The sequence below is a fragment of the Schistocerca serialis genome, chromosome 3 (genome assembly GCF_023864345.2).
Source record: "Schistocerca serialis cubense isolate TAMUIC-IGC-003099 chromosome 3, iqSchSeri2.2, whole genome shotgun sequence".
NCBI lineage: Eukaryota > Metazoa > Arthropoda > Insecta > Orthoptera > Acrididae > Schistocerca > Schistocerca serialis.
Window position 1 is genome coordinate 149,336,615 of NC_064640.1, and position 22,061 is coordinate 149,358,675.

At 42.4% G+C, this 22,061-nt stretch overlaps 1 protein-coding gene and 1 pseudogene across 2 annotated transcripts in view; one reads left to right on the plus strand and one right to left on the minus strand.

Annotated features, from left to right (window-relative positions):
- The window catches only part of LOC126469860 (organic cation transporter protein-like), a 241,660-nt gene that overhangs the window by 66,803 nt on the left and 152,796 nt on the right, over positions 1–22,061 (plus strand). For both annotated transcript variants that reach the window (XM_050097170.1, XM_050097169.1), the window contains exon 2: positions 12,993–13,149. In XM_050097170.1, coding sequence (XP_049953127.1) covers positions 13,001–13,149 — 149 coding nt within the window. In that variant the 5' untranslated portion in view covers positions 12,993–13,000. The remainder of the gene's footprint in view (positions 1–12,992; positions 13,150–22,061) is intronic.
- LOC126471714 (5S ribosomal RNA) lies at positions 9,714–9,831 on the minus strand (annotated as a pseudogene).

Consider the following 22,061-nt stretch of genomic DNA (forward strand, 5'->3'; position numbering starts at 1 on the left):
TGGCAAAAGCCCGTGATCACGCTAATAGCCTGAGTGGGGTAAGAGTGCAGCCTCTCTTCGCCGCGTCGCTATTAAGGGGAGGATGGCGGACCCACCGCCCCCGCCGCCTTTTACCTCCGGGAACTATTCCCGGTACTCGTCTGATAGCAAGCTGAGTGGATCAAGGGGCCGTTCTGGAGGGACTGGAACGAAGGAGGAGTCCCACCCCTGTCTGGGAATGAACTCACGACCTCCAGAGCCCGAGTCTAGTGCTCTACCCGCTAGGCCATTACAGTCACAAATGATTATTGTTCCATTTATAGTGTGTAGCATTGGTAGGAAGAAGTGTTGGGACAAATGGGATACATTAATTATTTATTTGTAATTTCTGCTATCAGTAACTTTTATATTTTTTGTTTTATGTTTCATCTAACATAATAAAACGCGTTTCGAACTTGTTCTGTTCATCTTCAGGCGTTTATACATACATACATACAGAGAAATGATTAACATCACCAGTGGTGCAAGTGAAGCTGCATGGTGATGAAATCGTAAGTGCTCAACTGTCATATAAAAGCCTTTCACGCTATTTTCACAACAACCAACTAATGCAAAACTATCTGCATTCTATATAGGCTGTGATATCATACATAGTCAACCACAAGGAAAAAACCTGCGGAAGACATCACTGACATCGATTTCTGACCATCCACTGATCCACTCGCCCCCCCCCCCCCCCCCCCAAATGCTACAGCAGCCACTAGAGTAAAAACAGTGGACAAAGAGTTCTAGGTTAATATAGTTTTAAGACTGTTTATTTTTAAGTAACATTTCTCTGTATGTATGTATGTATGTATAAACGCCTGAAATTGTTCGAAACGCGTTGTATTATGTTCGATTAAACATAAAGCAAAAAATAAAAAAGTGACTGGTAGCACAAATTACAAATAAATAATTATCCCACACAATCACGGTTCACAAACGTAGCCATTATGGCCGAAAATAAGTGGGATACTGTTGAGTTTCTTCAATAATACCTGTACGCCTGTCGTTCTTGGCGTATTCTGAAGACGACAAGTCGTAAAAAGATAGACTCTTCCTAATTTTTAATATACATTTCTTGCTATCGGAATCTGTGATAAAAAAAAAAAAAAAAAAAAAAAACAGAACACTTACTTATGAGCAATACGTTCATTATCGTGTTTTTTTTTCTATCTTTCCTTAGTTGTTTCGATATTATCATTCTTCGAGATATGGTCCGTCTATGCAACTAAGTGAAAATTTGTTTCTTGCCTAATAATAAGAGAATAACGGAAACCTGAAGAAGAGTAACACAACTGGAAACATTGCATAACGCAGTTATTATACAGGGTGTTTCCGTAAGATAGAGCAAAAATTTAACAGGACATAGAGGATACCCCGCTGAACAATTTGAGATAGGGAACCTATGGTCGGACAATGATACACGTCTGCGGAAGCAGTTCCAAACAGCTACAGAAGTGCAAGTGTCAACACAAACAATACTAAATAGGCTCCATGAGCAGGCTTACGTGCCAGGAGACCTATCGAGGCTCCTCCTCTAAATCGGGTTCTGACAGGGGTTCGTGTCTCATGAACACCAAACCACTCTCTGTTGACTAGCAGCATTGGGACACAACGCTCTTTTCTGATGAGACTCTTAACAGTCTCCACCCTGACAATGTTGGTATTCGTATTTAGAGGCAACGAGGCTATCATTTACACCCTAACTGTATAATAGACAGCCACCGTATTAACGCATTTCAGTCATGCAATGGAGTGGAATCATTTATGGCCATAGGATACCACATGTGCCAACAAATGGGATGAGGACTGGTGTGAAGTGTCGGGACATCCTTGCACGCATTGTGGCTCTATTTGGTGAATATATTGGAACGAGATTCACGCTGATGGACGACAATGCACGCCACCATCGTCACAATCTTGTGAGCACTTTCCTGGTGGAGCATAAAATCAGTCGGATGGAATGGTCTCCATATTCTACAGATCTCAGCTGTATGGGCCACGCTAAAGCAAGCGGTTTTCACTCGACCTGTCCCAGTAGGGACCTTACAGGACCTCATAGAAACCGCTGTGGAGTAATCGTACAATACCACATAGGCTTATCTACATCTACAGAGATACTCCGCAAGCCACTGTACGGTGCGTGGTGGAGGGTACCTTGTACTACTACTTGTCATTTCCTTTCCCGTTCCACTCGCAAATGCAGCGAAGGAAAAACGAATGTCTCTACTCCTTCGTATGAGCCCTGATTTCTCGTATCTTATCTTCGAGGTCCTTACGCTAAATGTATGCTAGTGGTAGTAGAATCATTCCGGGCAATTTTTTAAGCGGTATGCCTAATCGCATTCAGAAGTTTCTCCAATTACGAAGAGGACGAATTCGTTCACAAACAATGTGTTATGCAAAATGTCAGCGAAAAGAAACTGAAGTGTTTGCAAGTTCTATCTTTTGTAAGATTTTATTTTTATTTTTTGTTTGTTTTTATCATGTGGAAATGTGATTATCTTCTTCATTTTTGGTTTCTTAAGAGTACCTGACATGTGGCCGAGCGGTTCTAGGCGCTTCAGCCTGGAACTGCACGACCGCTACGGCCGCAGGTTCGAATCCTGCCTCGGGCATGGATGTGTCTGATGTCCTTAGGTTAGTTAGGTTTAAGTAGTTCTAAGGTCTAGGGGTCTGATGACCTCAGATGTTAAGTCCCATAGTGCTCAGAGCCATTTGAACCATTTTTGAAGTACCTGACAGGAAAAAAAATCAGCTTTGTTTCCTATTATGTCCAATATTTATATTAAAGCAATATGCAAAAATCATTCTGACCACTGCATAAATGCTCCTTCAAAGTTGCTACGCCAAGTACTTGCTGTATTCGCTCATAAAGACGATGTTCGAGAAGTGGAGTATATCACCAAGGTTTCTTGAAACACCTTTTCAAAGCACATATCGTAAGAAGTATTTTTTATGAGAATTACTAACGTGTGAAGCTCGGATTTCATGCATTAAGCTATATTTTTATTAGAAAACTAATTTACCTTTAAATCATAGGAGTCTTATTAACAACACGACACGCGGTTTGAAATTGATGTTTCTACGTATATCTCGTTAAAAAGGGTGTTCAGTTCGTATCCTCAATACCAGTACAATGTACCGACATTTTCTTAACTTCTCGGCTCTGTAGCACTGAGTCGGTAGAGGTAAGTGGAATTCGGGCTGCTAACATGTTGATTTCTCTCGTTACAGACTTGCCACAGAGTCGTACTGTGCGCATAGGTCATTGTTTAATACTGTGTTTCATTTTGGTGAATCGTAATTTATAGTAGTATCATTTGTACGCGACCTCTTACGCCACTGGGTACCTCCTGATCTGATATACGTGCAGAGTGGTTATAATTAAACTTGCGCTACTTGAGAGGGCACTCATGACAAACGAGTGATAGTAGGACAATGAAACTTCGTGGAAATAACGACGGGAAATAACGAATAAACCATTGAAATAAACCCATTTCAATTTTCACTTGAGAGGGTAACATTTGTTAACTGCGTACAGTGTGTACGTTCCAGGACCCAAACGTTGCTGAATATGAAGACCGGCTGCATCCACGACAGCATAGAACCGCACTAGAGATTGCATTAGAGATTGCACATTGCGTCCAGCATTCTCAGCCATGGCAACAGAAACTATTTCAACAATTTGTGGCGCAATTCGCTATCAGCTCTCCAGGAGCAGTTCCCAAATCTCATGTTAATTCGAATTTCAAAATCTTGTTGTATAGTCCCAGTGCGGAGTGAGGGCCTCTCCGTATTCCTTTATTACGTCGATACTTTTTTAGATTGAAGACAGCTGATAGGTATACCTGCTTAAAGGAAGTTCCTCTAACTAAGGGCTCACCTTCTGAGGATGTAATGTTTCCAAGTAGAGAAGGAATTAGCATATTTCATCAAAATATAAGAGGTGTTAGAGATAAAGTTGGTGAACTGCTTATAGATGTTGACTCTGAAATTATTGGTATAACAGAGCACCACTTAAATAACTTGACAATGGAGAGGCTTCCTTTACCAGGATACAGATTAGCTGGCTGTTTTTCAAGGAGTTCCTTGCGGGGTGGGGGAGTGGCTATGTACGTAAAAATATTATTCCATTTGAGTCCATACTACACTGCACTGAACATATATTTGAATGTTGTGCGGAGGCAGTTGAATTTAGTGAAACTAAACTTCTAATTGTTGTTTTTTATAGGTCCCCTAACTCCGATTTCAGAGCATTTCTGCTCAAGCCAGATAGGGTTCGTTATTCACATTGTACGTAGCACCAGAAATTAGTTATATGTGGTGAGTTCAATATTAATTTTGTATATGATGGTGCAAGAAAAAGTGTGTTGATAGATCTCCTAAATTCACATGATCTGATGCAGACTGTGTTTTTCCTAACTAGGGTGTAGGGAAACAGTAGCACAGGCATAGACAATATTTTTATTCATTCTTTATTACTAGATGGCAATTCTGTTAGTAAAAGCGTGAATGGCCTTTCACACCATGATGCACAAATTTTAACATTAAAATGCTTTTGTACCCAAACAAGTGTCATATTTAATTACAAACTATGTAGGAAAGTTAATCCAACAGCAATAGAGACTTTTTTAAACCTTGTCAAGGAACAAGAGTGGCAGGATGTTTATGGTGCCGATAACATAGATGATAAATACAGTACTTTCCTTAACACAATTTCTCATGCTCTTTGAGAGCTGCTTTCCATTAGAACCTTTTAAACTGGGTACTAGCAGTAATAGGCAGCTCGGGTGGCTGACTAGTGGGATAGGAATATCTTGTAGAACAAAGCGGGAATTATATCAAGATGTTAGAAGTAATCACAATCAAGCTACAGTAGCCCATTACAAGCAGTACTGTAAGGTTCTTAAAATGTTATTAGGAAGAAAAGAGTATGTGATATTCACATACAACAGCTAATTCACAGGTTAAAATTAAAACCATATGGTCAGTTGCGAAGGAAGTGTCTGGTCAGCAGCACAAGGTCGACGATATAGAGTCAGTTCGCAACAAAAATATTTCTGTCACTGATAAATCAGATATACGCACAGTATTTAACAATCATTTTCTGAGCATTGCTGGTGAATTAAATAAAAGTTTTGTTTCTACAGGGTGTCATATAACTTTCTTGGCAAATTCCTTTCCGAGATTGATGTCTGAAATACTTCTCTGTGATACAGACAAGGGGGAGACTGAGTTAATAATTAAATCACTAAAGACGAAGGACTCTCATGGTTATGATGGAGTGTCTAGCAGAATATTAAAGTACTGTGCTGCACACGTTAGCCCTGTATTTAGCCATATTTGTATTTTTTCCTTTAGGAATAGTCAGTTTCCTGAGCGATTAAAGTACTCAGTAGTAAAGCCATTTTATAAAAAGGGAGAAAGGGATAATGTAGATAATTTTAGTCCTATTTCTATGCCATCAGTGTTTGAAAAAGTTGTTGAAAAGGCTGTGTGTGTATGGATAATTGACCATTTTATATCACACGATTTGCTATCAAATGTACAGTTCGGCTTTAGAAGTCGTTTAACAACTGAAAATGCTATATTCTCTTTTCTCTGCGAGGTACTGGATGGATTAAACAAATGGTTTCGAACGCTTGGCATATTTTTTTGATTTAACTAAGGCATTTGATTGTGTTGATCACAAAATATTGCTCCAGGAGTTGGACCATTATGGAATACAGGGAGTAGCTCAGAATTGGTTCACCTCTTACTTTAGCAACAGGCAGTAAAAGGTCATTACTCACACTGTTGATAACGGCTGTGATGTGGGGTCTGAGTGGAGTACTGTCAAATGGGGGTGCCCCAGGGATCAGTGTTGGGAGCACTCCTGTTCCTTATTTATATAAATGATATGCCCTCTAGTATTAAGGGTAACTCTAAAATATTTCTATTTGCTGATGACACTAGCTTGGTAGTAAAGGATGTTGTGTGCAACATTGGCTCGGTTTCAAATGGTGCAGTACATGACCTAAGTTCATGGCTTGTAAAAAATAAACTAACGCTAAATCACAGTAATACTCAATTTTTACAGTATCTAATACACAATTCAACAAAACCTGACGTTTTAATTTCACAGAACGGGCATATGATTAGTGAAAATGAACAGTTCAAATTTCTAGGTGTTCGGATAGATAGTAAGCTGTTGTGGAAAGCCCACATTCAGGATCTTGTTCAAAGACTTAATACTGCCATTTTTACTATTCGAACGGAATCAGAAGTGAGTGATCCTTCGACACGAAAATTAGTTTACTTCGCTTATTTTCATTCGCTTGTGTCGTATGGTATTATATTTTGGGGTAACTCTTCCCATTCTAAAAGGATATTTTTGGCTCAGAAACGGGTGGTTCATGCAATAAGTGGTGTAAGTTCACGAACCTCTTGTCGACCCCTGTTCACGAGTCTGGGTATTTTGACATTGGCCTCTCAATGTGTATATTCCTTACTGTCATTTCTTGTTAACAATATTAGCTTATTCCCAAAAATAAGAAGCTTTCACTCAGTCAATACTCGGCAGAAATCAAACCTGCATTTGGATCGAACCTCCTTAACTCTTGCGCAGAAAGGTGTGCAGTATACTGCTGCATCCATTTTCAATAAGCTACCACTCGAATTCAAGTATCTTAGCAGTAATCCACGCGCTTTCAAATCGAAACTGAAGAGTTTCCTCATGTGTCACTTCTTCTATTCTGTCGAGGAGTTCCTCGAAAAATTAAGCTGATACTTATTGTATTGTTGATTGCGTTTACTTAATCTTATGGACTGACTTCCCGGTTCATAAACATTAATTTTTATTACTTTTATGTTGTAATTTCATGAACTGAGACGTTCCATGACCTTGGAGATTTGCTCCTCAATTTGATCCTACGGAACTTGACGTGTAAATAAATAAACAAAAGAGCTGCAGCACTATGGCTGTTGTTTAGATGAAACAGCTTTAAGAGTAAAGCTCTGCTCACCTTACCCAGACCCATGTTGACTGTCTGCATCTGCAATGCACACTGTGTCTTGTTTCAACCCAACGTCGCAGTACCAGTACCGGCGACTAACGGCAAGTCATGACATTTACATTACTGACAATGCCAATCACGCAGCGCACAGTCTGAACATCATTCCAATAAAGTTGGATACCCATATAGTTAATAGTTTTCCGTCTACGCAAGCTACAGTAGTGAAAATTTAATTGTAATCACCCTGTATTTTCATCGACACGAGCCTCACATGAGCGCTGCATCGCTAGCAATGTCGCGAACAATAATATCATCACTTGCAATCGGTTATGCACTAGCGACTTGCCAATCAGTTTCAACCAATATTTCGAATTGGGGAAGTTCTATTATCGAAAATTATCTGCTCATTTAACAAAACTGCTTGCGTCGAATAATATTCCCAAAAAACACAACAATCGCAATCTATTAAACTTGAAACTTCCCGGCAGATTAAAACTGTGTGCTGGATCGAAACTCGAATTCCGGGCCTCGTTCTAGCCCACGAAAGGCAAAGGTCCCGAGTTCGAGTCTCGGTCCGGCACACAGTTTTAATCTGCCAGAAAGTTTCATATCAGCGCACACTCCACCGCAGAGTGAAAATTTCATTCTGTATTAAACCTTTTTGGAAAGTTTTTGGTTGGAAAATGTAGCCCGTAAACTAATAAACTGTTCACAGTTGAATTATGCTACTTGTATACACTGAAGAGCCAAAGAAACTGACACACCTGTCTCATATCGTGTAGGGCCTCCTCGAGCACGCAGAAATGCCGCAACACGACGTGGCATGGACTCGACTAATGTCTGAGGTAGTGCTAGACGGTATTGACACCATGAATCCTGCAGGGCTGGTATATAAATCAGTAAGAGTACGAGGGGGTGGAGATCTCTTCTGAACAGCATGCTGCAACGCATCCTAGATATGCTCAATAATGTTCATGTCTGTGGAGTCTGGTGGCCAGCGGAAGTGTTTAAACTCAGAAGAGTGTTCCTGGGGCCACACTGCAGCAAGTCTGGACGTGTGGAGTCTCAAACTGTTATGTTGGAATTGCCCAAATCCGTCGGAATACACAGTGGACATGAATTGATGCAGGTGACCAGACAGAATGCTTACGTACGTCTCACCTGTCAGAGTCGTATCTAGACGTATCAGGGGTCCCATATCACTCCAACTGCACACGTCCCACACCATTACAGAACCTCCACCCATACTGACATGCAGGGTCCATGGATTCATGAGGTTGTCTCCATACCCGTACACGTCTATCCGCTCGATACGATTTGGAACGAGACTTGTCCGAGCAGGCAACATGTTTCCAGTCTTCAACAGTCCAGTGTCAGTGTTGACGGGCCCAGGCGAGGCGTTAAAACTTTGTGTCGTGCAGTCATCAAGGGTACACGAGTGGGCTTTCGGCTCCATAAGCCCATATCGATGATGTTTCGTTGAACGGTTCGAACGCTGACACTTGTTGATGGCCCAGCATTGAAATCTGCAGCAATATGCGGTAGGGTTGCACTTCTGTGACGTTGAACGATTCTCTTCATTTGTCGTTGGTCCCGTACTTTCAGGATCTTTTTCCGGTCGCAGCGACGTCGGAGATTTGATGTGTTACCGGATTCCTGATATTCACGGTACACCTGCCATTGTAGCAGTAGTAACGGATCTAACGGCTGCGCCAGACACTTGTTCTCTTCTATAGGCGTTGCAGACCGCAGTGCCGCATTGTGCCTGTTTACATATCTCTGAATTTGAATACGCATTTCTATACCAGTTCCTTTGGCGCTTGAATGTAACGAAGCTTTATTAATAGCCTGCAGAACTTTGGTGCTATCTTTGATCAGTTCATAACTATCTTTAAGAAGTTCCTCATTTTTCTGTTTTCACTTTCCTGCCTCACTTTTTACTATGTTCCAAGTAACTTACTTTTTATGTTGATGCTCTAATAATTTAATTTCTTCTTGAAAATACATGCCGTAGTAAAACACTGTACTCGCATTCGGGAGAACGATTCAAATTCCCGTCCGAACTCGCATATTTAGGTTTTTTGTGATGTGCCTATCATTTCCCAATTGGAGATAGTGCTCTAGCTCTAATCACCTCGTCACCGACTGAAAAATACCTCTTTTTTATTCTATAATGACTTTGCTTAGACTTTTACAATTCAGTTTGTAATGTGATTTAGCCCTGTAATCTTCCTGGTCCTTTAATGGTTACTATGCGTGATTTGCTGATTCTATTTATAGATAGGCATTTAACCCACACTCGTTAAGTTTTTAGCACAATTCATTTCAAAGTAGGTAGCCTATTTCCATATTGCGGATTATATTATGATTTTCATTCGCGCCAAGTGTGTAATGTAGACCCTTCCAGTTTGAATTTCGCAAATACATCTTTAAGTCTTCACATCCGTCACAGCCTTGGCAGCAAAATTTGCTCACTTGGTCCGTTTCGTTCTGTGTAAACGTTAACTCCGTCCACAGGCTCCGACAGGCCGCCGTGTCATCCTCAGCCCGCAGGCGTCACCGGATGCGGATATGGAGGGTCATGTGGTCAGCACACCGCTCTTCCGGCGGTATGTCAGTTTCCGAGACCAGAGCCGCTATTTCTCAGTCAAGTAGCTCCTCAGTTTGCCTCACAAGAGCTGAGTGCACCCCGCTTGCCAACAGCGCTCGGCAGACCGGATGGGCATCCATCCAAGTTCTAGCTCAGCCCGACAGCGCTTAACTTTGGTGATCTGGCGGGAACCAGTGTTACCACTGCGGCAAGGCCGTTGGCCCTTTTCGTCCTACAGCCCACGAAACTGATGCACAAGTTCTGATGCAGGTTGATCTTTGACTTGGGTAAAGGAGGTACATGATTCGCTCTGGAAGTGTCCAAAACGAATTTTAATTTAACATAGAGAAATACTTTACCTGACTGATAAATTTTACTAGTTTTTTAATTTTTCCCATTTTAATTATTCCTGTTTTTTTTCTGTTTCACTTTTTCGAGAGCCGGGAACCCTTATTCTCGGGGGCCACAGGGCTATTTTCCGGTTGCCCCAGTGTAGTTAAGCCCTTGCTCAGGGGTCCATTCCTGTATTTCGCTACAGCTTTCTGACGTTGCGACTTTAGCACATACAGCAGCAACTTATGTGCAATGTCTCGTGGAGCTCAAGACTGTATCCAACGGTTCATATCAGGGGCAGTCAAGTGAAAATGAGGCAGATGAAAAAAAAAAGTAAACCGTTTATTATTTCAGAAGTGATCGCCATAACTGTTAATACATTTATCTCACTCTGAGATAAGATAGTCAATGCCTTCATGGGAAAATTTCTGCAGTTGTCTACGGAACCATGATTGTACCCAGGATGTGCAAGGGCTTCCCAGCGAAACTTATGCAGCGTAGTCGAAACAACCCTTGGCAACACGAGTCAACTGCCTTTACTTACACCTAACGTTCATCCTTTACAAGTCTCTCTGAATTTAGCTACAATTTCTGGTGATGCAGCTTTCCAATATACAATAGCATCATCTTCTAACACCCTTAAGAAGCTGTCATCATTACCCACCACGTTATTTGATGAATAGTAACTACCACGCAACACTCCATTCGAGTGCTCCAGAAGTTACTTTTACATCTCATGATTTCGCCTCGTTAGGAACGACGTGCTGAGTTGTATCTGCTAAAGCTTGAGTCCTGTCACAAAACGGGTCCGATATTCCTATATACAGGATGATTTTAGTGAATGGGGAGAAACTGCAGAAAACGGTCCCTGCGAGGAAAAAGAGTAAAAAAGATTATATGTACATATGTCCGAAAATCTGTTCCAAAGAAGGCACGCCCACTTCGGGAAGAAGGTAAAAGATCTTTGACAGTGTAGATTTCAATGATTGAAAGTGCACATTCGAACACGCCAAGCAAGTGGGAACGTTCTGTCTGTACTAATGTTTTAGCTCAACACTCAAAAGGCCAGTCAACTGGAGCACCGTCATGTAGTAACCACCTCCTTACCACCACAGGCACGTCTTCCAGTAGGAGAAGCAAGGATATCCGCAGTAACTGCAGATGTTCCTCTCCTGTGAAACGTTGTGGAAGGACTGCTGGACCCACGAGGCGATTGTCAATAATCCACGACCACGTACTGATGCTGAACCGGTGCTGATGGTCCGTTGCCACCATACCGTGGGAATTCTCCTGAGCCCACTGGTGGCTGTTGTGAAGGTTGACGACACTGTCCCGTGAAGATAGCCTCAACTGTGAGAAGAATGAATGACAGAAATCCGTGTACTAAGGTGCATCACCCTTGGAAACAATTTCCAGCCTGGTGTCCATCTGACCATTTTTGTTCCTTATCATTTGAGGAATCCTCTCCTTCAGTATTTAGTGCCACCAAAGCTTCCCCCTTGGTGTATTACTGAAATTATTTCCTTGATATCAATATTTCCGTGGATATTAACATTCCTGAGTGCTGGTTCAGCTCAGCCCTCCCACCACGTCCTAGCCCCCACTGATCTTCTTCACATATCCCGCGTACGTTCCTCTGGATGTAGTGTTCGGAAATAATAGGAGAGAACATCAGACAGTTTGGAAATTTTGGTCGGTATGACGTAAGTGGTTTATGCGCCTAGTCACGATAAGCCTGAGATCCAGTTTCGTGCGTGGTGTGCCTCTGGTTTTCAATAATCACGACATATTGCTAGTTACATGTCAATAAGCTGAAAACTGTACTAACAGCCAAGTCTGGCACTGAAGCGACGTGAGCTGGTACCCCCCGCAGCCAAGGCCAGCGGACGAATGTACTCGACAGCGGCGTTTCCAGACGGACGTCCTCCTTTGACCAGCGCAAGGTTACAGGGAGAGCGATCAACGAGCACTCTCCACGAGCTCTTTCTCACACCATCGCTGCTGGCACAGTATTTACAGATAATTTTATTTAAGCGTTTCCCAAAGCAAGAGGAAGGGCCACTATTTATGCCCATCAAGGCATGTGACGGAAATGAAAAGTAAATCGAAATCCTTCTGTCTGTTTCGCAATGCAGAACGAAAGAATCACATTATCATATAACAGCGCTCAATTTCAAAATACGAAATCGTCAGTTTATTTTGTCTGGCAAAAGAAACTTTATTGTCAAATCTGAGCTCGTGATCTGTCTGTGATAACTTCATCGTCGATGAGGAGTTGAACCCCAACTTTACTTCCTTCTTTGGCCTTGTGATATTCGGAACAAAATATCATTGTCAGTCTGAAAAGCAGGTGAGTTCTTGCCAGGTTTTGCCGACAGTTTCATGTTGATAAGGATGAAAGTTACGCTGTGAAGTAAAACAAATGTGCATGACAACAGAAAAAAGTTTACGATATATTGTGTTTGTTATGAGTATTATTACTTTAGTGAGAATGGTGTAACCCCACTGATTTTCTGTTGATTCTATGGTAAAGTCAATTACCATTTCAGATACATAACATTCTACGACTGAAGAAATTGTTTTGTGAAATTTGTGGAAAATGTCACTGCGATTTGACATTAAAGAATTTCTGTAGTATTTCACAGTTTATTTAAAAATTTTGGAGCTAAACAGTAAATCCATTGCTGATGAAGCGAATTAGTATCTATTCTTAGTATATTTCGTATTTATGTAAAAAATAACACACAGTTATTAAGAAATGACTTCATATAGCAACTATGAGAAACATATTAAGACTCTCTCTTGTTGACGGTTACATACGTATTTCGTACACAGTTTCTTTAATGCTGCGAGTATTCGTAACTCATCAAATTGTCGTAAATCTCTTCCGGATAATTTATTGGGAGTTGTATCATCTAAAGAAAGTCATCCCTCTGGAAACACGTACAGGCTTCATAACTCTATATCTTTTTAAAATATTGTGGTCATGAAAAATTTTAAGGACTCTTGTCATTTTTTGTTTATTAAGATATGTTTATCTTATTTTTCAGATTCTGAAATGGCGTATGAACTCGATGAGGTACTGGAAGAGTTAGGACGTTTCGGAAAATACCAAGCCTTTACCTTCATATACATAACTGTACCGATCATATTTCACGTAATTACTGGATTAAGTTTCATCTTCACGGCTGGAACCGTCGAGCATAGGTAAGCTACATTCACAAGCCAATCTTTCCTCAGTTACTTAAGTCTTAAATTTAGCTTCTTCAGTCTTTTCCCCGTAGATGAGTAATAGATCATTGCTATTAAACGACAATATACAGTGTGGTAAAAAAAGTTCTTCCGCATTTTTAGAGGTAATAGTATGGAGCAAAACAAGAAAAAAAGTCCAGTAAACATTTGCTGTAAAACGGATACTTTGAGAGCTATGAGCACTTGTTCATCTTCGCTACTGTGAAACACATCTCTTCTACTGCAAGCGGTTTCATTTTTCGAACGACCTGCAGAACGCAATAAAAAATTTAGGACACATTCCTCCTAGAGGAGGAACTATTACAAGAGATGTCGTTATGTATGATGGAGCACCAACCCAGTTTCTATGTAAGTCCGAGAACACTTCACACACACATATTTAACGTTTGTAGGCCAGCGTGTCCCCCTATCTTAATACCTTGGATTTCCGTTGTGGAGACACTTTCGTGCATGCAAGCCCTATTAACCATATACAAACACTACCGGAATGAGTCACTAATGCCTTCCAGGGCGTCCGTGACCAACCTGGAGTTTTTCAGAGTGAGCGTGGTACATTAAGTTCTACAGAATCATCCCTTACTATGTACTGACACCATACTGAGCACCTTCTTAGCAATGAGTCACAAGTGCGTCGGCATGTAATAGCAAGCAGATAACCTCATAAGCTATGCTGTTCCGCAGTTTTCTCATTCATTTATTGCACTCTGCACGTCGTACGTGATATCAAAGAATTTCCGATAAACGAAATGCGTTTCACATTAGTGAAGATGAGTTCATAGCTCTTAAAACCTACATTTTAGATCCTATGTTCACTGAATATTTTTCTCTTGCTTTAGTCCCTACTACCACTTCTAAAAATATGGAATAATTTTTAAAGCCTTGTTTATTTGCGAATAATTCTGAAATTTCCATATTAGCTTCTTTTACCTAAAGGTGTTCTATTTCAGAAGAATCTACAGTCTATCTGCTAGTGACTCATATACACTCCTGGAAATTGAAATAAGAACACCATGAATTCATTGTCCCAGGAAGGGGAAACTTTATTGACACATTCCTGGGGTCAGATACATCACATGATCACACTGACAGAACCACAGGCACATAGACACAGGCAACAGAGCATGCACAATGTCGGCACTAGTACAGTGTATATCCACCTTTCGCAGCAATGCAGGCTGCTATTCTCCCATGGAGACGATCGTAGAGATGCTGGATGTAGTCCTGTGGAACGGCTTGCCATGCCATTTCCAACTGGCGCCTCAGTTGGACCAGCGATCGTGCTGGACGTGCAGACCGCGTGAGACGACGCTTCATCCAGTCCCAAACATGCTCAATGGGGGACAGATCCGGAGATCTTGCTGGCCAGGGTAGTTGACTTACACCTTCTAGAGCACGTTGGGTGGCACGGGATACATGCGGACGTGCATTGTCCTGTTGGAACAGCAAGTTCCCTTGCCGGTCTAGGAATGGTAGAACGATGGGTTCGATGACGGTTTGGATGTACCGTGCACTATTCAGTGTCCCCTCGACGATCACCAGTGGTGTACGGCCAGTGTAGGAGATCGCTCCCCACACCATGATGCCGGGTGTTGGCCCTGTGTGCCTCGGTCGTATGCAGTCCTGATTGTGGCGCTCACCTGCACGGCGCCAAACACGCATACGACCATCATTGGCACCAAGGCAGAAGCGACTCTCATCGCTGAAGACGACACGTCTCCATTCGTCCCTCCATTCACGCCTGTCGCGACACCACTGGAGGCGGGCTGCACGATGTTGGGGCGTGAGCGGAAGACGGCCTAACGGTGTGCAGGACCGTAGCCCAGCTTCATGGAGACGGTTGCGAATGGTCCTCGCCGATACCCCAGGAGCAACAGTGTCCCTAATTTGCTGGGAAGTGGCGGTGCGGTCCCCTACGGCACTGCGTAGGATCCTACGGTCTTGGCGTGCATCCGTGCGTCGCTGCGGTCCGGTCCCAGGTCGACGGGCACGTGCACCTTCCGCCGACCACTGGCGACAACATCGATGTACTGTGGAGACCTCACGCCCCACGTGTTGAGCAATTCGGCGGTACGTCCACCCGGCCTCCCGCATGCCCACTATACGCCCTCGCTCAAAGTCCGTCAACTGCACATACGGTTCACGTCCACGCTGTGGCGGCATGCTACCAGTGTTAAAGACTGCGATGGAGCTCCGTATGCCACGGCAAACTGGCTGACACTGACGGCGGCGGTGCACAAATGCTGCGCAGCTAGCGCCATTCGACGGCCAACACCGCGGTTCCTGGTGTGTCCGCTGTGCCGTGCGTGTGATCATTGCTTGTACAGCCCTCTCGCAGTGTCCGGAGCAAGTATGGTGGGTCTGACACACCGGTGTCAATGTGTTCTTTTTTCCATTTCCAGGAGTGTAAATTCTTGTATTGTCTGCCTTGTGTTTTCATCTTTATGAAAACTATTAATTACGTAATTGTTAAATTATCCTAGTATTTGTGTAGACAAGTGCTGAAAACGAACTGCAGCTCAGGACGCAGCTATCGGTATTTCATTCATTTATTTTGTAAGTGATCAATAAGTGTTCAAATGTGTGTGAAATCTTATGGGACTTAACTGCTAAGGTCATCAGTCCCTAAGCTTACACACTACTTAACCTAAATTATCCTAAGGACACACACACACCCATGCCCGATAGAGGACTCGAACCTCCGCCGGGACCAGCCTGTAAGTGATCGTCTGAGGGAACTCTATTACGGTAGTCCTCAACAATTCCGTTCACTGCACTGCTCTCCCTCTAACATCTTTGGTTTTTTAGGTAGCTTATGTTCTCTGCAGCAGAAGTGGATAAGGAAATGAATACACATGTGTGTTGCTAAATGATACTTTGAGTCATAGAAATCTGAAAGCGACTGTTAAGGGAGAAATGTGTCTATGTCAGGGGCAACATTTCAAGTGTTTGTGACACGCTCAACATCCTTTAGGATCTCCTCTTTTGGGATCTATGGAAGACAAGTGTATCTAATCTACGATGCACGGGGTTTGACGTTCTAATGCTGTTGCCACTAGTGGCAATAAGAAAAAAAACACCTAGTGTTTTTGTTAGTTACTGTTGCCACTAATTCATTAAAAGGTTTAAATAAACAAAAGAGGTCACTGAAATTCATTTGCTAACATACAGTTACTCTGTTGGCAGTAGTTATTAGATTTCGAAATCTGAACTGCATGAATATTTAAGCAAGTCTCAAGAAAACATTAAAAATTGGAACGATGTGACCCTATGTTTAATAAGAATGACAATCTGCCGGATAAGGCTGCAGTTACAAATTGACTGAAGTAACAATTTTTTCATACTTTGATGAGCAATGTAATTTTAGGTTAATTAAACAACATTATTTGGCTCTTTAGTTTAAACTGTCAGAAAATATACAGATCTAATATTATAAAAAATTGTAGAAAACTTTGGTTTAACGAAATGACAGAAATCAATCTGAAGCTATGGTAATTATTTTACTGTTTAATTTGTTAATTATTGCTTTTAATATGTCTGTTTGTGTATATCTGTTTCGTATTCCATCAGCGACGAGTTGAAACTCAACCTTCTGCACTGTTGTAGTAAACGTTAGTAACTTTTATGGCGCATGAAGCTAATATCTGGTAAGACCATTAAGTTGAGCCAGGTGCGAAGCAAATTTAAATTCAGACAGCACATACCGCATGTATTTGTGATTTTAGCTAGTCCAGTGACAATGTTTATAATCCTCGCCAGACTCAGGCACAGATGGTCACACCAGGGTAGGCCATTCAGAGTTGTTTGTTACAGACCGTGTGCACTTCGCGTCAACTGGCAAGACCCTCTGTCACCGCAAGCTAGGAGGAAAGTATGCGCATTTTCCTCGTCCATTTACGTTGATATTTTCGAAGCTTTCCGATCTCCGACATTAGTTTCGCTAGTTACTCGCTTGATCTTGATTTTTTCTCGGTTTGTTTGCATGATTTGGCCGATTCTTGGCTTTCACGTTTTGGATTACTTTTGGATTTGTGTACTGTTTTCAGTGTCGTCCTCTCGGCCCTTACGGTCACTCGCTGTTTCTCAGAAACGGAGACGTGGTGCTCCCACATGGTAGTGCTTTACTAAAAATTAAAATATTCTTGACGGTGTAAATAGTAGTGTTTAAATAATTCGAAAATTGAAGTTAAATTTTGTTTTGCAGTGTATTTTCCTTATATGACCTTTGCCATATACTACATAAGCTGCAACTAGGTTACGTTAATCTGTTGCGATCAGCTTATTACCTAACTACATCTATATCTATATGATTACTGTGCAATTCACAATTAAGGGCAAGGCACAGGGTTCATTGAACCACCTTCAAGGGCTTTCTCTACCTTTCCACTCTCGAAGAGCGCGTCCGCAGTTCGTGGTCTCGCGGTCGCGTTCTCGCTTCCCGAGCACGGGGTCCCGGGTTCGATTCCCGGCGGGATCAGGGATTTTTCACCCGCCTCGAGATGACTGGGTGTTTGTGCTGTCCTCATCATTTCATCATCATTCATGAAAGTGGGGAGACTGGACTGCGCAAAAGTTGGGAATTTGTAAGGGCGCTGATAACCGCGCGCAGTTGAGCGCCCCACAAACCAAACATCATCATCATCGTAGAGCGTGCGGAAAAAACGGACACTTAAACCTTGCTGTGAGAGCACTGATCTCTCTTATTTTATTGTGATGATCATTCCTCTCTATGTAGGTGGCCGCCAACAAAATATTTTCGCACTCTAAGGAGAATGTTGGTGATTGAAGTTTCATGAGAAGATCCTGCCGCAACGAAAAATTCCTTTGTTTTAATGACTTCCACCCCAGTTCATGTATCACAGCCCTGGCGCTCTCTCCCCTGTTTCGACACACAATATTTTTTAGCGCAACGCAGCCTCGCTTTCAATAATCCCTACAAAAGAATGGCCCTGACTAACAATAACTTATACCTTTCATGAATCACCTACTTCACAAAAATCTTCGTTACTCGCTGAAGGCACTAACTACTGATAGGCATAGTTAGCAAGTGAAATATTTTGATAGAGAACAAACAATGTATTCACCTTAATAGTGTTCAAAAGTCATAATATATTTAGATATCAGTTCATGACATGCAGTCTTACAAATTTCCTTTTTCTGACGGACAAACGTCCAGATCGTCCGCTCTCAAAACTGGCATCTCTCTGCCTACACCCACCACTGTTGGCGGCTCACCTCCAACAGCCCAACGCTACGCGCTGTTCACATCCAACTGCCCAGCACTACACAAGCAAATATTCCAACAATGAGTCCAACCAGCCACAGACTGCACACAGCGCAGTCAGCGATTTTCATACAGAGCACTACGTGGCGTTACCAACATAAATACTTAACATCCTACTTACAGGTTTTATATGCAGTACGACCAGAATCTTTTTGGATTTTCTGCCACATTTAGAGACAGACTTTCGTCGTGGAATGTATTAAAAACATATCGCATTGACGGTCGGGTTACATATCGATCTTCTGGAAACCTTCGCCAATATTGAGGGTTCCACGTTCTTTTAAATTTGGCATGCTTTTTCGTTGCTTCTGATCTGTTTAATGTACCATGGGGGATCAGAATTATCTCTTATTCATTTATTTGATATTTGTCTCTCAATAGCCGTTGATACTCTTTCTCTGAATTTAAGCCACGTCTGGTGTACGTTTACATATTCAGACTGAAAGAAATGGAAGCTGTCTCTTAGGAAGACCTCAAGGGAATTTTTATCTACTTTTTAAATAGATGTATTTTGCATTTATTTTTGTTGGGTTTGAATGGTATGATATTCAGTCTCGCTATCAGAACCTTGTCACCACTAGAACCTCTAGCAGTCATGATGCTCCCTGTTTGCTAAGGATTATTTATTGTTAAGAGGTCACGTAGATTTTCGAGACCATTTGTACTTTGAGTGGGCTCATGAATTAACTGTACAAAATACTTTTGGTAAAAAGCATTCACTACGATTTAGAACGCTGGTTTATGCCTACCACCGAATTTAAACATGTATTTTCGTCAACATATCGTTGGTTGATTGAAGTTACCACCAACTATAACTGTATCAATGGGGTCATATTTGGAATGGGATTCAAGATTTCTTTTTTTGATCTGTTCACCAATTGTATCATTCAAGTCGGGTCGGTAAAAGGAACCCATTATTAATTTACTCCGGTTGTCAGGTATAACCTATGCCCAGCTTGAACATAACTTTTTTTTAATTAGTGTACTGGTAGTTCCATTCAGTTGTATGTTTTGTAGCAACTATACTTACAAACAACTTATTTCATAGAGTTCTAGTGTTCAAACTAATAAATTTAGTTAACTATTACTATTACGCACAACTCATAGGGCACCAAATTTTTGTTACCCGTAAATCATAGCATTTCATCGTGGTCTTCTTTCGTTACATGAAGGCTGTAGAGATCCTTTCCAGTTTTCACCGACGCCTGATCGAATTTTTCGGGAGCTATGATGTAGATAACGTCGACAGTCAGGCCCCCGGAATAATAAAGAGCACAAACTTCAGTGGTCTCAACACAGTCCTTGACTGAGAAGAAGAAATCAAGGGATATGGCATAATGTTTTTCGCTATCCCGCATGTGTCCGTGAACATCACAGGCATCCCTATACGGGCATCATGTCCAAAACCAGTTCCAGAAATTTGGCCTCATCGGAAAACGAAGTTTTTCAGGAAATCGTTGTTTCTGCAGTGTGGTTAACACGTCTCAGGAAGTTGCATCTCTGTGGTTTGTGTTGGAAACATCTTTTACCGGACTCTCACATTACCGCAGCAGGTGATTTTTGAGGACATTAAGCACAGTTACGCTGCTGTGCAGTTACAAAACTTCTCGAATCGACTTCCTCAAGCTGCGCAAGAACATTTTGGTGAGCATCGTCTGTCAGTTCACTAGAAATACGCTGACTTTCTCCAAACGGTTTACACATGTTTTCAATCTCTAGAAAGTTCCTATGCCATGCTTTTATCCTTTTGCATCTACATCTACATCCATACTCCGCAAGCCACCTGACGGTGTGTGGCGGAGGGTACTTCGTGTTCCTCTATCGGTTCTCCCTTCTATTCCACTTTCGTAATGTTCGTGGAAAGAAGGATTGTCGGAATGCTTTTGTGTGGGCTCTAATCTCTCTGATTTTATCCTCATGGTCTCTTCGCGAGATATACGTCCGAGGGAGCAATATACTGCTTGACTCTTCGGTGAATGTATGTTCTCGAAACTTCAACAAAAGCCCGTACCGAGCTACTGACCGTCTCTCCTGCAAAGTCTTCCACTGGAGTTTATCTATCATCTCCGTAACGCTTTCATGATTACTAAATGATCCTGTAACGAAGCGCGCTGCTCCCCGTTGGATCTTCTCTTTCTCTTCTATCAACCCTATCTGGTACGGATCCCGCACTGCTGAGCAATATTCAAGCAGTGGGCGAACATGTGTACTGTAACCTATTTCCTTTGTTTTCGGATTGAATTTCATTAGGATTCTTCCAATGAATCTCAGTCTGGCATCTGCTTTACCGACGATCAACTTTATATGATCATTCCATTTTAAATCACTCCTAATGCCTACTCCCAGACAATTTATGGAATTAACTGCTTCCAGTTGCTGACCTGCTATATTGTAGCCAGTCGCATAAGATTGGCGCTAGTAACGCCACTAACATGACGTAAATCAGGTTTGCTTTAAATACACACTGTAACAGTCGTGAGCGTTAGTTAATTTTTAGATTGGACGTGGTAAGTTGGTGCTAACCAACAATGCCTTTAAGACGACAAAGACGCCAATATCAGTACGTCACTGCGTTTGAACGAGGTCGTGTAATAGGGATACGAGAAGCTGAATGTTCCTTCTGCGTGACTGCAGAAAGACTAGGCAGACATGTAGCGACTACACGTGACTACTGGCAGCGGTAGTCACGAGAAATACGGTCGCAAGAATACCGGATTCCGGACGAATACGTGGCACTCCCGAGAGGGAAGACCATCGTGTTCGACAGACGCCTCTGGCACATCGTACTGCATCTGCAGCAGCAGTTTGACCAGCAGTTGGCTCCACAGTGACACAACGAACTGTTACAGATCGGTTACTTCAAGAACAGATCCGAGACAGACGTCCTGTAGCGTGCATTCCTCTGACGCCAAACCACCGCCATTGGCGATTTCATTGGTGTCAGGTGAGAGCTCGTGTGAGAGCAGAGTGGAAGTCTGTTGTGTTTTCTGATGAAACCTGGTTCTGCGTCAGAGCCAGTTGAGGGTCTGCCACCTGTCTGCCTGCACAATAGAAACACTGGACCTACACCTGGAGATATGGTCTGGTGTGTGATTTCGCATGACAGCAGAAACACTCTCGTGGCTATCCCACGCACTCTGACTGCGAAATTGTACTTCAGCCTGGTGATTCGACCAGTTGTGGTGCCATTCCTGAGCAGCATTCAAAAATGGTTCAAAGGCTCTGAGCACTATGGGACTTAACATCTGAGGTCATCAGTCCCCTAGAACTTAGAACTACTTAAACCTAACCAACCTAAGGACATCACACACATTCGAACCTGCGACCGTAGCGGTGGCGCGGTTCCAGGCTGAAGCCCCTAGAACCGCTCGGCCACACCGGCCGGCGAACAGCATTCCAGAGGGTGTTTTTCAACAGGATAACACACGCCCACATACCGCTGTTGTAACAAAACATAATCTGCAGAGTATCGACGTGTTGCCTTGGCCTGCACGATTTCCAGATCTGCCTCCAGCCGACCGCAGATGGGAAATTATCGGGCGACTACTCCAGTATTATCCACAAAGAGCATTAACCGTCCTTCTAC